A 17121-nucleotide genomic window follows, 5' to 3' on the forward strand; every position below is an offset into this window, starting at 1 on the left:
AATCTGAATGAATAGTGACAATGTGATGATGGTTTTGCATATAGAACTCTTTATTAAGAAGTCTAATAGTGCAGGGGAAAGAGAAAGATGAAGTGGTAGATAAATGGGGTAAAGTGTTTAAAGGAAAGTCTTTTTCTGATTGGGGAGATCTGATGATATTTTCTTTGGAAAAAGGAGAGAAGAAAGTGCCATTAAAGAGGGAAAGACTGAATATGTATGTATGAGAGAGGAGATTACTGTTGAAACAAAAGGACCTGGGATGAAATAGGATCCAGGATATAGACAGGCAGATTAATCGTAATGAGGAGTAAATATACTTCAGTGACCAGAGGAAAGAAGGAGAAACTGAGAACTGTGAAAAATTGAGGAGTGTGTAGAACTCATTTCAAGTGATCTCCATCTTCTCTGAAACAGAGAGCTGCATTGTTTCTTATATGTGGGACTTGTATCCTATTGTGGAGTGCAAAGTCTAGAAAAGATTCTGAAGATATCCTATGGTGAATGAGATATATAAAGTCATCAATGACTAAGTTGACAGTTAAGCAGAAGCAAGAACCCAGTTGTGATTCTGTAACATAAATTTGTAGTCAGCTAAGGCAGATCAATTTTGTGACTTTTTCTACTAACATTTAATAGCATGGAAAGAAAAAAGCATGGAAATTACCTAGGAATGAAGATTTGAAGATAAAGAATAGCAAAACATCAGAATGGCAAGGATTTTCATGTTAGTAGACAGAAAAATATGAACATAGGAGATCATGGAGTTGTGACTGAGCATTGGGAGACAGAATAGGAGAATGATAAGTCTCAAGACCAGAGATTATAAGAAGAGCAAAATGAGTGATAAGATTGGGAAAATAGTCTTGTACCAGGCTACAGAAAGAAGAATCCTGGGCAGAAGTGACATAGTCACATTTGTTCATAAGAAAAATAACCATGACAGTATGAGGCAGATTAAGTGATGGGGAGAGTAATACAGAAAGATGTATCGAGAGCTAAGTCTAGGGTGAGAGAATAGAAGAGATGGAAAGTTCATAAGATTGTAGACCTAGAGAATAATAACTTAGAAGTTATCTTGTCCAATCCCTTTGTTTCATTTATGAGGAAAAGGTATATATTAAATGATTTGACTAAGATTACATAGCTAATAAGTGATAACTAGGTTTTAAATTTGTGTCTATCCAAATCCAAATCTATCACTGTCCTTTGAAAAGAGATTATGGTTTAGTTTTAAGTTCTGAAGTCTAGAATCAGTAGAATTCCCAGAAATGATAAAGTCTAAGCTTTGATAATGCCATGTGCAATTAAAGGAGAATGGAGAAGAAAGTTTTTGGATCAGTAGAGGATTTAAGAAGTCTACATTGTAGAGCCACCTAGGTGGTGTAGTGGATAAATGCCGGCCCTGGAGTCAGGAATTCCTGAATTCAAATGCAGTCTCAATCACCTAGCTGGCCTAATTTCCTAGCTGTGTATCCTTGTTAAGTCACTTAACCACTTTGCCTTGCAACTCTTCTCCCCTGCCCCAAAAGAAGACTAGATTGTATAATGGATTTCACTTTGAATGTTAAAGCCCCTGGATGGTGATGGAGTTAAGAAGCATGCCCTTAAATCACTGAGATTTTTGAAAGAAAGACCTTGATGTTGGTAGATTATAAGAATTTAGGATGGGGCAAGGGTACTATGTAGGCTGGTCTCAAAGGAAATTATTAAACAATGTTGTTAGAGGAAAGATATTGAAGAAAAAAGCAAGTAGTAAAGGGTATGCCAATTAGGAGGAAGAAGAGTATATGCAGGGGTAGGGGTTTGTAGGGTATATAGTATACTTAAAGGATAATAGGTTTTCATTAAAGCAAGGAGATAGAAGGACTTTGGTGGACAAATGAAAGGGATTAGGGTTTTTTTGTTTTGTTTTGTCTAGGATCTTGTCAATATATTTAGTGGATTACCTGGTACTATTTAAACACTTTAAGCATTATTTAAAGTGGCCATATCATGTCAACTTATTTCTAAGTACTATAACATAATGTTGAAATTCAAAAATAACACAATGTTATAGAAAGTAGAATGTTTTTTGGAATAGAGGCTTGATTGAATCCTGGCTTTATGGCTTATTACCTGGGTAAGTCTGGGCAAGTCACTTCACCTATCTGGATCTCAGCTTCCTCATCTGGAAAATGAGGTGATTGAACTAAGATGTTCTCTAAAATCCATTCCATCTCTAAATCTATAATCCTTTGATCCTATGAATTCTGAATGAAAGATAAATAGATGTTTTGCAATATATTTTTTCAGACACAAAAGATAAGTGAAAAAAACACAAAAACAGTTTAATCTGTTTTATTTACATTTTAGAATCAAAGTCATAGGCAAAGTCTGTTTTAGTCACCCAAGTTCTCATTTCATTTAGATGCTATGCATGTTAGAGTAGCATTAAAATGATTTAAAAGTATTTTCCAAAGTTCTTTTTATAAGGGAAATTGATACATTTGGTGTTTGTGATCCTTAATAAGTTATTTTTATGCTTTTGTACACTATTTAAAGCAACCTATCATTTAAATTCAGATAGTTTTTTTGAAATAGGTTTAGTTTGTAAGCTATTTAAGCCTCCTGCTTCTCTTTTTTATTTCTCTTAATGCTCAAAAATTTTGAGCCTAAGAATGTCCCATTATTATTTTTTTCAGTAGGGAGAGTAGGTGAATGGAGAAGTAATAAAATTAAAATAATTGTTAGATATTATCTGTTAGCATGTCTTATACAAGTTGAGAAGAAAAATGGAAACTTTCTAGTAAAAGGGAGGTTTTATATTTCTAAATATTAGAGGTCATTTGCCTCAATTATAGTATTCCTCTATTAAGATATATAATAAAGAGTTGGCTATATTCAGCTGATAATTCTTGTGTCATGCATGCTTATCACAAATATATAAATTAAAATATTAAAAAATACAGCAGCAGCTTTTTTGTGTTTACTTTGGCTATGAAAGGTGGTATGATGGATAGAAGTTGTCCAGGAATCCATTCATACTTGTCAGCTGATCTTAAACAAGTCACTTTATCTCTTAATACCCCCATACATCTCACAGATTAAAAGAATAAATATGTTGCTGATCTGCATTGTTGGAAGGAGTTTTTATCTAGGAAGTCCTTATGCAGTTCTCAACAGGTAAGGAGGAGTAGAAGAAAGGAAAGGAGTGAAAAACTGAATACATACAGAAATTTTTATTTCAAAAAAGTCAAATTTAATCTTTACCTAAACTAATGGATTTTCAAATGTAAACTACAGGTTGTATATATTTTACATATGTAATTGTAATTCATAACATCACAAGTTTCAATATATTTTGAATCATAATCTTTTTTGAATTGACCAATATTTATGTTATCTGTGATTTCCCCAAAATTGTGAGAACATCAGTCTTTGCAACTGCACAATAGCTTTCTTGTATATTTTTTCATCCACAAATGCACAATAAGATTATTTTCATTTTGTATTTGAAATATAAATCAATTTGTACTTATTTTCTTCCTCACAGGGTCTAAGCGAATAAGTGACAGTGAAGTCTCTGACTATGATTGTGATGATGGAATTGGTGTTGTGTCAGGTAAAAACTTTAATGAATTATATCATAAACTGAAAACTTGTATAAATCACTATTAATTTCTAAAATCCCAGTGAGGAAAACTTAACTGTGAAATATACAGAAAAATTAAAATTTATTGTATTTCTTTAGAAAATTGTGTTTCAATCATGGGGCATTAAGGAATTTCAAAACTGAAGTCAAAACAAAAGTATTATCATTCCAAGTGATTTTATAAGAATAAAAATATAAATATCTCAGTGAATGTTTTTCTATCCTGATTCAGAAAGCAATTTAGGTATATACTTATCTGCAAATGTTTATATTCTTTGTGCTGAAATTCAGAGTATCATTTAGAACTGTTATATTCCTTTATATTGAGTTCAACAAAATGAGGAAATTTTTCTCTAGATAGGTGCTACATATAATGCCTTATTATTTTTGCTTGTTAAGGCACCAAAATTTAGTCCTGTTCGGCTTAATATTTTTTATCAATAACTGAATGAAAGCATAGAAGTCATCTTATCAGATTTAAAAGTACCATAAACAACACTTTCATGGACTAGATTAATAGACTAAATTTGTTAAGTTTAAATTTAGAATAAATAAGTGTTGTGGCATTTGTTTTTTTTTAATTAACTTTAAAGTACAATAATGAGTAAATGTGCCTAGATATTTCTTTTTGTGACAGTTACATTGGAGAAAAAGTGTGTGGTAGTATATAATGTTTTGAATTTGAAGTCTGGAGAACCTGGGTTCAAATTTTCCTATACTATTTATTCATTTGAACTTGAGTAGGACACTTAATATCTTTGATCTTCTTATATTTCCTTATCTGTATAATAGAGATACTAATACTGTAGTGCTTAAGTTTAAGGGTGAAAATGAAGTCCAAATGAGAAAATGTATGCCAAATAAAGATGCTGTAAACTCAGCAGTGCTATTTGAAGACCAATTGTATGAAAAAGTATTTGGATGTTTAATGTATTATAAGTTTAATATGAGTTACCAATGTGAAATAAAGGCTAAAAAAGCTATTATGACATTTGACTATATTAAGGAAATCTAGTGTCCAGGCATTTATGGTTATAATCATAATGGATTCTATACAAAGAACCACATGAGAAAATTGTACATTTTATATATGTATATACATATGTAAAATCCAAAAATAAATATTTAGACAGGTAAAATGCATTTTAATAATTCAGATATCCACAATTTCATCAGTGTTAATAGTCATTCCATTAAGATGGATAATGACCCCTTCCTTGCTTTTATTTATCTTTCATGAGTTATGATACTTGAAGTATTTATCTTATGGTAAGCAGCTTCTCTTGATTTAACTTCAGTTGTCCCACAATGACATAACATTCTAATGTCAAGATTTTATCAAAAGTTTTCTAGTATTCTAGGACCTAACAGAACTTGGACTCTGCTACTATAACTTTCAAGAACTTGGGGTGACTGTACTTTTAGTAAGATGGATGCCAGAGGTTGTTTCCTCCCCTTTTATCACATCAAAACAGCAAAAAATGTCTCAAGTAAAACAATAGAAAAGGAAATTTGTTGAGCTCCTATTCCAAACTCTTATGTTGAGTCCCACTTCTGGACTCCCTCAATCTCCTCAGGTGAGCATGGGAGGGGCTGGAAACAAGGATGACAAAGGAGACAAGTACTTCATCAAGATCTCCAAGTGCACCAAAACACCAGTACCTAAATGCCTTTCCAGTCTCTAATCCACTCCCACTCCCATGGCACTTAGTAAGATAAGACTCTGGTGTTCAGGGACACCAGGTAAAGATAATTCATGTTGTTCCCATACACAATGTTTCCCAAAAGAAAGTAAAACTCATAGAAAATTTCACAGAAAAACCTTGCAAAGAGAAAGAAAGTTGAAATGTTCTAGGTCAGACCACATCTAGAATGTTGTTTTCAGTTCTTGGTGAGGGTTGGTGGAGAATGCTCCAGAGGAGAAGGAAGCCAGCTAGATTAAGGATTTACAATATTGTATGAAGATGGATTGAAGAAAATGGAGATTTTTTCATCTTGATAATATAATACTTGGGGGGGAGGAGAACATTTTTAACTGTCTTCAAGGGTTTGAATGATTTTAATTCACAATAAGTGATTAGACATTATTGATCTTAGAGTGCAGAAGTAGGAACATTGAAGAGATGTTTCACAGAGAAAGATTTAAGCTTTATATTACAAAGATATTCCTAAGAGAGATAATCAGCCACTTTGGGTTCCTTTGGGATGTACTCTTTGGAGAGCTTCAGGCAAAAGCTGGACATGACATTTTGGACATTTAGAGATATTTGTTTAGGTATTAGTTACAGAAATGTCTTTTGTTTCTTAATTCATTATACCTGTGATCATTTTTACATCCAAACTGAATTCTCTTCCTGAGACTCTTTATATCTTCATGGAACTTTTCCTTTTGTCTATCGGATAAAGAGAATTTTCTAATCTTAGTGTAATCTTTCTTTATGCACCCTTCTCTTACCTCTTCTGAAACCATTCATTTTCCAGAAGGAATTCCTTTTCTTCTTTTTTAGAAGTAGAGAATTGGAGTTCTCTATTTCTAAAATCTGTAATTGTACCTATACAATTTCAGGGTTGAAAAACATTGACTATTTTCCTTCTGCCTTCCTCTTCACATTTTATTCTTCTCTTTAACCTCTATCTTTTATTCATTCTATAAGGCTCTCATCATGACCTTATGCTTAAATTCTACCTGTTGTTACAAATATATCTTTTCTAGAAGAACTGTTAAAAAAGTGTTGTCCATTTTGTCTCCCAAATATTTTAGTTGCCAGAGTTCTCTTTATCTTCTGACCTTTTTTGCTATATTCAATTTTGCCATATATTTATTCTATTTGGGACAATTTTACTCAAAAGATGTATATAATAAAAAGCAAAAATCACATAAATCTTGGGGTAGAGGTCTGACTCAATTACAAACATACACACATTCATCAAAAATTAGTTATATAGATTAAGAATATAGTTTGTAAATCATTTAAAATCTACAAGACACACAAAGCATTCCTGAAAGGAAGTGAATTACTAATTAGTATCTATCCTGTCCCTCTCAGGATTTTCTAGTCAAGCTACTAGCAAAAAGTTTCAATTGTCCAGGAAGTGCTCCAGAAGAGAGAAATGATAGAAGAGTGCCATATAAGAAGAAATGTGAGAAACCCATATTTAAGACTTGTCCAGTTTTTCTAGTATAATCAATCAGCTTATATGCAAGAATCTTCTTTTCTATTGATCTGTCCTTTTAAGGATTAGAAAATACATTGTATTTTCTCCATTCTGCCAGACATGAGTGCCAGTGCAAGTAGCTTTCTCTTTTAATAGAAAAATCAGTTTTGAATGTTAGGGACACTAACAGACTTACAAAACTTACAAAAACAAACTATTTCCTCACACAAGTCTTCCTTTTCTGAGATACATTATTTTGTCTATTTTGTACCTTTTTTTTCTTTATTTCCTGGATATTTACTTAGCTTCTTAGCAGTAGTCTCGATTTGCTTCCTGTGTTTCTGATCATTTATCACTTTTTCTTCCTCTTAGGAGCTGTTGGTATCTGCAAAATTTAGGGTTTTTTTCCCACAATGTTCTCTTCTGAGGACTTTTATCTTTATGATCCTTGTTTGTCCTAGGATAAACATGAGATAGCATTTATACAATATTTTTAGATTTGTAAAGCACTTTATAAAAGTTAACTCATATGAATTTTATATTCTTTTCCATGTGATCTCATCAATTTCCAGAAGTTCATTTGAGTTCTAGATCTCTTTACACAGCCTTAATGTATCTAATGAATTTTAATATTACTATCTGCTTCCTAGACATCTCCTCTAGGATATCTTAAAGGAATCTTAAACTCAACATTTTGAAAATAGAGTTCATTATATATTCCCCTGAACTTATCAATCCTCCAGATTTCCCCATTTCTATTGATATTACCACAATCATTCTGGTCACCTAGGTATTCAACTTTTCAGTCATTTTTGCTTCTTTTCTGTACCTCAACATTGAATTTTTAAAAATGCCTACTTTTATTTAACTTACTCTCACAACATCTCTTCCACCATTTCTCTTATTCCATTTGCATAATTTATTAATTTATTATCTTATCACTTCTTACATGGAATATTATGTTTATTATTATTCTATTATTAATCACCTTGCCTTTTTCATCTCCAGTTTATCTTCATGGAATTGCCAACTGATATTCTTAAAATACAGCTTTCTCCATATAATGTCCACCAAGAAATCTTTGTTGGCTCTTAATGTTTGTAGGATAAAATATCTAGCACCAAAATTAAAGCCCTTCATAATCTGTTTATCTTTTATCATTCCTCTTTCTGCATGCAACTGTTCTGCTACATATCCATACAAGAAATTCAATTTTGTTCTATGTCTTTGTACACCATGTTGCCCATATCTGGAATATATTTTATATTTCTTCATAAATATTTTGTGCTTAATTACATTGTTGTATATGCCCAATAGAATGTTAAGGTCCTTATGGGAAGGGACTGAATTCTTTTCATTTGAATTTCCAGAAGCCAGTTCAGTGTTTTGCATGTTGGATGGAATACAACTGAATTGTGAAACTATCAGGGTGTGAAGACAAGAGAATAAGTTTTATTATTGTAAACATCAATTGAATATAACAGTGCTTACTATGTTACAATTATTCAATGAATTTTTAGATATATTTGAAAAGCTAGGTAATATAAAACTGTCACAGTAAATATCAGTTTTTAAGGTTTCTCATATTTGATGTTTACTTACTTGTTTTTTATATACTCCATTTAAAAGTATAGTTTCAGTGTATGTTGCTTAAAGTAGGAAAAATTTTTAAAAGTCTGTAAATGACTTGAATCTCAATACTTATGCTCTGTAGATTATCGACACAATGGAAGAGATCTTCAGAGTTCAACATTGTCAGTGCCAGAACAAGTGATGTCATCAAATCATTGTTCACAGTCTGGGTCCCCTCATCGAGTAGATAGTATTGGAAGAACTAGGTCATGGTCACCGAGTGTCCCTCCTCCACAAAGGTATGTAATATTGTATATTTTATAATTTTATTGTTATGAAATGAAACTAAGATTGAATTCTGGAGTAGCTAATTTCACATAATGCTGTAAAGCATAACAGCAGAAAATAGCTATTTGAGAAAAAACTCATATAGAATTAAATACTATTTAATATTCTTTAAATAAACATATTACTTTGTTTAACTGATATTTTATTATATTAGATAAATGTAAAGTCTTATAAGTTAAGAAGGCAGATTTAATCATATATTCCAATAATTCATCCTAAGGTTAAGGTCCAGAGTCAGTAAATTAGAAACATTGCAGGTGGATACAGTAATATGTCTGCAACCTCTTTCAAAAGTGTTCTGAATGTACTGAAACAAATTGAAAACCAAATGATGGAAGGCGGGAAAGATGGAATAAACTAGGAGAAACCAAGAACAACTTATCAACATTTAGTTTTCAGAGTAAAGATTTCCTAGGTATTAGTGCTGTCTTATAGAAGAATGATCAGAGAGATTTCCATGGGTGGAGCAAAGATGATAGAGATAAGAGACACTCATATAAGCTTTGCCAACATTTTTCTTTTCAAACAACTTTAATAATGCCTCAAACTGAATTCTGGAGTGGCAGAGCCAACAAAAAGTTCAAGTGAGGCATTCTTCTATCCCAAGATAATGTTTTCAGTCAGAAAGAGAGATTTGTGACACAAGAAAGCAGACTGACATGTATGAAACCCAATGGTGAGAGTTGAAATACTGGTGGTAAGAGTAGGTGGTGGTGAGAGAAGTAGCAGTGGTTTCAAGAGCTCAAGACAGAAGCAATAAGGGTAACTTGGCAACTGATCAGAAAGACATTACAAGATAACTTTGTGTTAGCACTGGACACAGGACCAGACTCTGACAATTCTATTACCTATAAACTCTTATAGATCCTAATTCAAGGACAGAATGGGGTTCTTTTGATTGGAGGAGTGGATACCTTGATGTGAAAAATCCTTTTAAACCTCAAGGGTTCATGGCCCCTTAAGAATCATATAGTTTCTGATTCAAAGAGAGGAGTGGCCCTGAGGAACAGTATTAATTGCCCAAGGGATCTGGGACCCTTCTTGGGTAAGAGTTAGGGTATAGACCAAGAGATAAGTAACCATATTTCTCCCCAGATTGGAAGCACCCAAAATTTCCAAAATCCGAAAATTAACTCTGAAATCAGCAGTGTGAAAAAACCTGAAACTTGAGACAGAGCTATTTCCCTCCTGATACTAAGGTTAGAGAGTCCAACATTAACATCGAGTTCTAAATCAGGAAAAAGTGGAAAGGGAGGAAATAACAAAAAAGGGTGGAAATAGATGGAAAATGAGCCAAAAAGGTCATATGGTGACAGATCAATTCACAAACTCAGAAAGAAGACAATGATGTCAAAAAAGCTACAGTTGAAAGCCTCAAAGAGAAAAGCGAATTGGACACAAACTCAGTAGAAAATCCTAGAAGAGCTAAAAATTATTTTTAACATAAAATAAGAATGGTAGAGGAAAATTATGAAAAAGAAATGAAAGCAAATGGATATAATTTTTAAAAGACAATTAACAAGGGGCAGCTAGGTGGTACAGTGGATAGAGTACTGGCCTGGAAGTCAGGAGTACCTGGGTTCAAATCCGGCCTCAGACACCTAATAATTACCTAGCTGTGTGGCCTTGGGCAAGCCACTTAACCCCATTGCCTTGCAAAAAAAAAAAAAGACAAGTAACAACTTGGTAAAAAATGGTACCAAAAATACTGTTTAAACATAGGATTGTCCAAACTTACTTTTAAAAGTTTTTATTGAAGCAATAGAAAATATATTTTGATTTACCATTTTAGTGAGAGTTCTGCAATAGTTTGACTTTATTTTATAAAACATTTAGTAAACCCACAGGGGACCTCATAAAATTTCATTGCAGCCTATGTAGCCCATAGGTCACATTTTGGACAGCTGTGCCAAATGAAAAAAGACATAAAAAAATCTCACTAAAGAAAATAATTCCTTAAAAACTTTATCAAACTTTATCAAACATCAAGAAATAACAAATTCAAAAGAATTAAAAAATAGAAGATAAAATTCTTCACTGGAAGAGTACCTGACCTAGAAAATAGAGAATTTTAAAATTATTTGATTACTTTAAAGCTGTGATGAAAGAGTCTAGACACAATATTTTTTTTTAGGTTTTTTTTTTTTGCAAGGCAAATGGGGTTAAGTGACTTGCCCAAGGCCACACAGCTAGGTAATTATTAGGTGTCTGAGGCCGGATTTGAACCCAGGTACTCCTGACTCCAAGGCCAGTGCTTTATCCACTATGCCACCTAGCTGCCCCTAGACACAATATTTCAAGAAATTATCAAGAAAAATTGTTCTCTGTATCCTAGAACCAGAGGATAAGATAGAATGGAAAGAATTTATTGATCACTACCTGAAAGACATTTCAAAGCAAAAACTTCTAGTAATAGTAGTAATGACCAAAATCCAGAGGTCCCAGATCAAAGAGAAAATACTTAAAAATACTAGAAAGAAACCATTCAAATATCATTAAGCCACAGTCAGAAACACAAAGGATTTAGCAGCTTTTACATTGAAAGAGCAGAAGGCTTGGAATTTGATATTCTGATAAGCAAAAGAGATGGTATTAAAAGCAAGAATAACTAAGCCAGCAAAACTAAGTAAAAATAAAATAAAAATGAAAATAATGAAAAATAAAAAATGAAAATAAATGTCTATTTATTGAAACAGAGAACTTTCAAGAATTCCAGATGCTGAATATAAAATCTTACTTTAAGATATAAGACTCAAGAAAAGCATAAAAAGGTGAATTTGAAAGAGAAATCATAAGGTACTTAATAAGGTTAAACTGTGTACTTGTCTACATGGGAGGATGGTACATATATCCCCTAAAAACTTCATCATTTTTAAGGCAGTCAGAAGGATTCCACAAAAAAAGAGGGCATGGGAATGCATCAATTCTTTTGGGATAAAGAGAAAATGACTGAGAAAGGAATGCTCTGGGAGAAGCGGGGAGGGAGATGAAGAATGGGAAAAGTTATCTCTCATAAAAGAGGTGTACAAAGAAGAGCTTTTACAGTGGAGGAGTAAATAATAATATTTGTCCTTTGATCTCAAAGAAGACCATGACATCAAGGAGATGATGCCATTACAAGTACATGAGTTGGATTTGAGTGAGGGTGTGCTGTGCTAGGTCACCAACCTCACTTTCTCCTCCAGAACCATCTGAGTCCAATGGCCTGAAATGAATCAGGACAACTGGAGATGGCCCTGGATGCGAGGCAGTAAGGATTGAATGAGTTGCTTAAGGTCACACAGCTAGTTAAGTGTCAAATGTCTGAGTCTGGATTCAAACTCTTGTCCTCCTGACTCCAAGAGCAGTGTTCTATCTACTACACCAATTAACTGCCCAAGGAAGGAAGAAATGGTCGAAGGGGGAATGCTTATTTCTCACACATTTAAATTGCTTCAAAAAGTAAATATATATCTACATGTATATTTTAACTTATAGGTGAAAAAGTGGGGGAAGATGGTGTTAAGATAGGGAATGATGATAGCATAGAAGGTGTATGAAACCTGGATCTCATCCTATTAGTAGGATCATTTTAGTTTAATTGATGGCTTTTAAGTGCACACAAAATATGGTATGCATAAGAGCTAGAATTAGCCTTTGATTTAAGGTTCTTAGCAGTTTCCTCAATACCCTGCCACTCTTCTGATTTGAGTTCCCATGGCAGCCAGTTTCTTTTAGTTAGCATTGATGTCTTGTCTAATAAGAACATGATTGAATCATTTTCATGTATCACAAAGATCCCAAGGCTATTTCTAATTAAAAAGAGAGATAATTAAGTAGGTCTTTTCCCCCTCCATTTAAAAAGGTGAGCATAAAAGAGGGTGGTGGCAGATTAAAATGGTTTGTTTTTGTTTTAATGATAGGAAGTCAGAGAAACTCCATGGTGATTTTTTTTTTGACTGGGACAATTGTTATGCATATTCATCATTGCCAACAAATAAGGGCATTTAAAGGGGAATCTACCACTAACTATAGGAAGTTCTGGTTCCTTCACAGTAGCATCTCTAGGATTGCTGTTTAGGTTACTGTTAGGACATTCTTTTAGCCAAAGGCATACTCACCAGTTTGGGGGGGGGGGTTCAATGACTGGTGCTGAATGTAGAGGCTAAGGAAATGATTTATGGCAGCTTCAACTTCTAAGGGTACAAATTTAATTTTTATAATTTTTCAGGCTTGTTTAGATTTTACAACCACTCAGTAACATTTTGTGGAAAGCTAGTGTGGCTTAGAAACACCCTACACATGAAAGATAGTATTAGAGAAAGTGGGGAAAAGGGGGACTTCTGCATAAATATTTGTGATAGAGTTGACAGAAACTTGTTATCAGAATAAGACATTCTCTATTATGTGTCAGGACATAAGGGGAAATGACTGAATTCTTTTACAATTGTGAAAAAAGTCCTTTTAGACAACTCTAGGATTGCCATAATAGTTTAGACAGTGCATATATCTCTTTTAGATTTTAGCATGTTCACAATATTAAGGTGAGCAATATTTAGGTTGTAGACTAATGTTAAGTCTCTTGATTAAAAGGATAATAGATAAGTAGCTCAGGGGAAAGTAGTTTTCCCTAAAAGAGAATATGATCCTGGTGATGTTAATCAGCTCTCTTCAGTAGAAATGACTTGTTGAGAAAAACTGAGAATAAATGGTAGAGAAACAACTTAAGATTCTTTAGAGTGAGGGCAGGTTACAAATGAGAACTTTTTCTCTCACAGAATTGAGGAAGCAGATCCTCAGACATCTAACACTGTCTGGTGGGACTTTTTGAATAACATGTTAGACATGGACTAGGACAAGGCACTGTGTTAGAAATGAACCTGTTCTCCTTATATCAGCATTTTACTGGAAGCAATTGAAATATACATCTGCTCAAAACTATGACATTTTTTCCTAGTAGCTTGATTAAAAATATAATATGACTTTGTTAAATAAAAATTGAAATTAATATGATTGTTAAAGTAAAACTGATGATCACTAATCACTGATATACAAGTAAATATTTTGAAATATAGAGTCAATTAATTGGTTAAACCTTTATTAAGTAGCTACCCTATGACACACACTGGGCTTAGTGCTAAGGATAAAAAGAAAAGTTAAAAAAGGTCCTTGTTTTCAAGGAACTTAACTATAGTAGCATGCAAATATCTATGTAAAATAAAATTCTCTCTCTCTCTCTCTCTCTATATATATATATATATATAATATTATACATATCTATGGACATATTCACACACATACAGACATACTTTATTTATGGAACATTGCAGACACTGCATTTTTTTTTACAAATTGAAGGATTTTTGTAAGCCCTGTGTTGAAAAAGTTGATCAGCATCATTTTTTTCAAAAGCATGTGAATTCTGTCACAATTTGATAATTCAAATATTTCAAATTTTTTCATTATTATTATTATATCTGTTGTGATGATCTCTGATCTGTACTGTAATTGTTTTAGAGTGTCGCAGACTGTGCTCATAATTGTTTTGGGGTGACACAGACTGTGTTTATATAAGACAATATAGTTAATCCATAAATATATTGTGTGTCCTAACTTCACCAATCTGCTCTCTCCTTCCTGAGATACAACAGTATTGAAATTGGTTCAATTAATAACCCTATAGTAACCTTTAAATGTTCTAGTGAAAGGAAAAGTCAATTGAATAAGGCAGACTTCACTATTGTCTTACTTTAAGAAATTCACTGCAATATGGCTTTTGGCAACCACCACTGTGATCAGTCAGCAGCTACCAACACTGAGGTAAAACTCTCCACCAGCAAAAAAAAAGATTATGACTTACTGAAGATTTATTGAAATTTAGCATTTTTCTCAGGAAATAGCAAAAAATAAAGTATGTTTTATTTGTTATGTACATTTTTAGGCATAATGCTTTTGCACACTTAAGACTTCAGGGTAGCATACATAAAACTTTTATATGCACTAGGAAACCAAAAAAATCATGTTACTTGCTTTATTACAATATTTGCTTTATTACTGGGGGGATAAGGGGGAGAGCATTACAGATGTGGGGGAGGACAACTAATGAAAATTCCTGGAACCTGTAGATAGAATATAATTTTTGAAGCATAGCAAAGAGGCCAGTGTCACTGCTACAATGACTTTGTGAGTGAGGTATGAGAAGACTGAAAAAATAGGAAGGTCAGATTATGAAAGATTTTAAAAGCCAAACAAAATGTTTTACATTTGATTTTGGAAGTAATAGGGAGACATTGGAGTTTATTGACTAGGGGTGCTATGTAGAGATGACAAGTTTAATTATTAAATAGACTAATCATTTTAAAATTTCTCCCTTTTTCACTTTTGACATCTATTGTTTGGTACTACTTTTTGTCACCCCTTTTGGAGTTTTCTTGGCAAAGATATTGGAGAGGTTTGTCATTTCCTTTTCTAGCTCAATTTATAGGTGAGAAAAACTGAGGCAAACATTAAAATGAATTTCCCAGGATCACACAGCTAGTATGTATCTGAGGCTGGATTTGAGCTCAGGAGAATGTTTTCCTAACTCTGGGCCTAGCACTCTATCCACTGTATTAACAAGTTGCCCCATGATAAAGTGCTATTCTATTTTCTAGGCTTTTTTTCTTTCAAAAGTTTTGTTAAATGTATGACTTGGTTGACTTCCATTTTCTTTGGTTAGCCACCAAATTAGGTTAAATTAAACCTAATAGTTTTTTTTTCCTATTATAATCCTGGTAGATAGCACTAATCAATTGGGAATAACTACCTAAATTTATTTTTAAAATTTGTAATATTTTATTTTTCCAGTTTCTTGTAACAATAATTTTCTTTTATTTTTATTTATTTTTATTAAAGATATTGAGTTTTACAATATTCCCCCAATCTAACTTCCCTCTCCCACCCCCCACTGAAAGCAATCTGTCAGACTTTATGTTTCCATGGTGTACATTGATCCAAATTGAGTGTGATGAGAGAGAAATCATATCCTTAAGGAAGAGACAAAAAGTCTAAGAAAAAACAAGATCTGACAATAAGATTCTAGATTAAAGGGAATATTCCTTGAACTTTGTTCAAACTTCACAGCTCATTATCTGGATACAGTTGCTATTCTCTTTTGCAGACAGCCAAAAATTGTTCCCAATTGTTGCACTGATGGAATGAGCCAGTACTTAAAGGTTGAATATCACCCCCATGTTGCTGTTAGAGCTCACAGTGTTTTTCTGGTTCTGCTCATCTCACTCAGCATCAACTCATGCAAATCCCTCCAGGCTTCCCTGAAATCCCATCCCTCCTGGTTGCTAATAGAACAATAGTGTTCCATGACATACATATACTACAGTTTGCTAAGCCATTCCCCAATTGAAGGACATTTACTTGATTTCCAATTTTTTGCCACCACAAACAGGGCTGCTATAAATATTTTTGTACAAGTGATGTTTTTACCCTTTTTAATGATCTTTTCAGAGTATAGACCCAGTAGTGATATTGCTGGGTCAAAGGGTATGCTAATTTTTGTTGCCATTTGGGCTTAGTGCCTAATTTCTCTCCACAAAGGTTGGATGAGTTCACAGCTCCACCAACAGTGTAATAATGTCCCAGATTTCCCACAGCCCTTCCAACAATGATCATTATTCTTTCTGGTCATATTGGCCAGTCTGAGAAGTGTGAGGTGGTACCTCAGAGAAGCTTTAATTTGCATTTCTCTAATAAGTAATGATTTAGAGCAATTTTTCATAAGGCTATGGATTGCTTTGATTTCCTCATCTGTAAATTGAGTTTGCTTATCCTTTGACCATTTGTCAATTGGGGAATGGCTTTTTGTTTTAAAAATGTGACTCAGTTCTCTGTATATTTTAGAAATGAGTCCTTTGTCAGAGTCATTAGTTGTAAAGATTGTTTCCCAATTTGCTACATTTCTTTTGATCTTGGTTACAGTAGTTTTATCTGTTCAAAAGCTTTTTAATTTAATGTAATTGAAATCATCTAGTTGGTATTTGGTGATGCTCTCCAATTCTTCCTTAGTCATAAACTGCTCCCCTTTCCATGGATCTGACAGGCAAAATAGTCCTTGATCTTCTAATTTGCTTATAGTATTGTTTTTTTTTTAATGTCTAAATCCTATAACCATTTGGATCTTATCTTGGTAAAGGGTGTTAGGTGTTGGTCTAATCTAAGTTTCTTCCATATTAACTTCCAATTATCCCAGCAATTTTTTATCAAAGAAGGACTTTTTATCCCAATGGCCGGACTCTTTGGGTTTATCAAACAGCATATTACTATAATCATCTCCTGCTTTTGCACCTAGTCTATTCCACTTGTCCACCACTCTATTTCTTAGCCAATACCAAATAGTTTTGATGACTGATGCTTTATAATATAATTTGAGATCATGTAGA

General features: G+C 33.1%; 1 protein-coding gene across 1 annotated transcript in view; it reads left to right on the plus strand.

Annotated features, from left to right (window-relative positions):
- The window catches only part of RIMS2 (regulating synaptic membrane exocytosis 2), a 790122-nt gene that overhangs the window by 446498 nt on the left and 326503 nt on the right, over nucleotides 1–17121 (plus strand). The window contains exons 10-11 of the mRNA XM_074202114.1: nucleotides 3533–3601; nucleotides 8502–8658. Of these exons, the coding sequence (XP_074058215.1) occupies nucleotides 3533–3601; nucleotides 8502–8658 (226 nt within the window). The remainder of the gene's footprint in view (nucleotides 1–3532; nucleotides 3602–8501; nucleotides 8659–17121) is intronic.

Source organism: Macrotis lagotis, chromosome X (assembly GCF_037893015.1).
Source record: "Macrotis lagotis isolate mMagLag1 chromosome X, bilby.v1.9.chrom.fasta, whole genome shotgun sequence".
Lineage (NCBI taxonomy): Eukaryota > Metazoa > Chordata > Mammalia > Peramelemorphia > Peramelidae > Macrotis > Macrotis lagotis.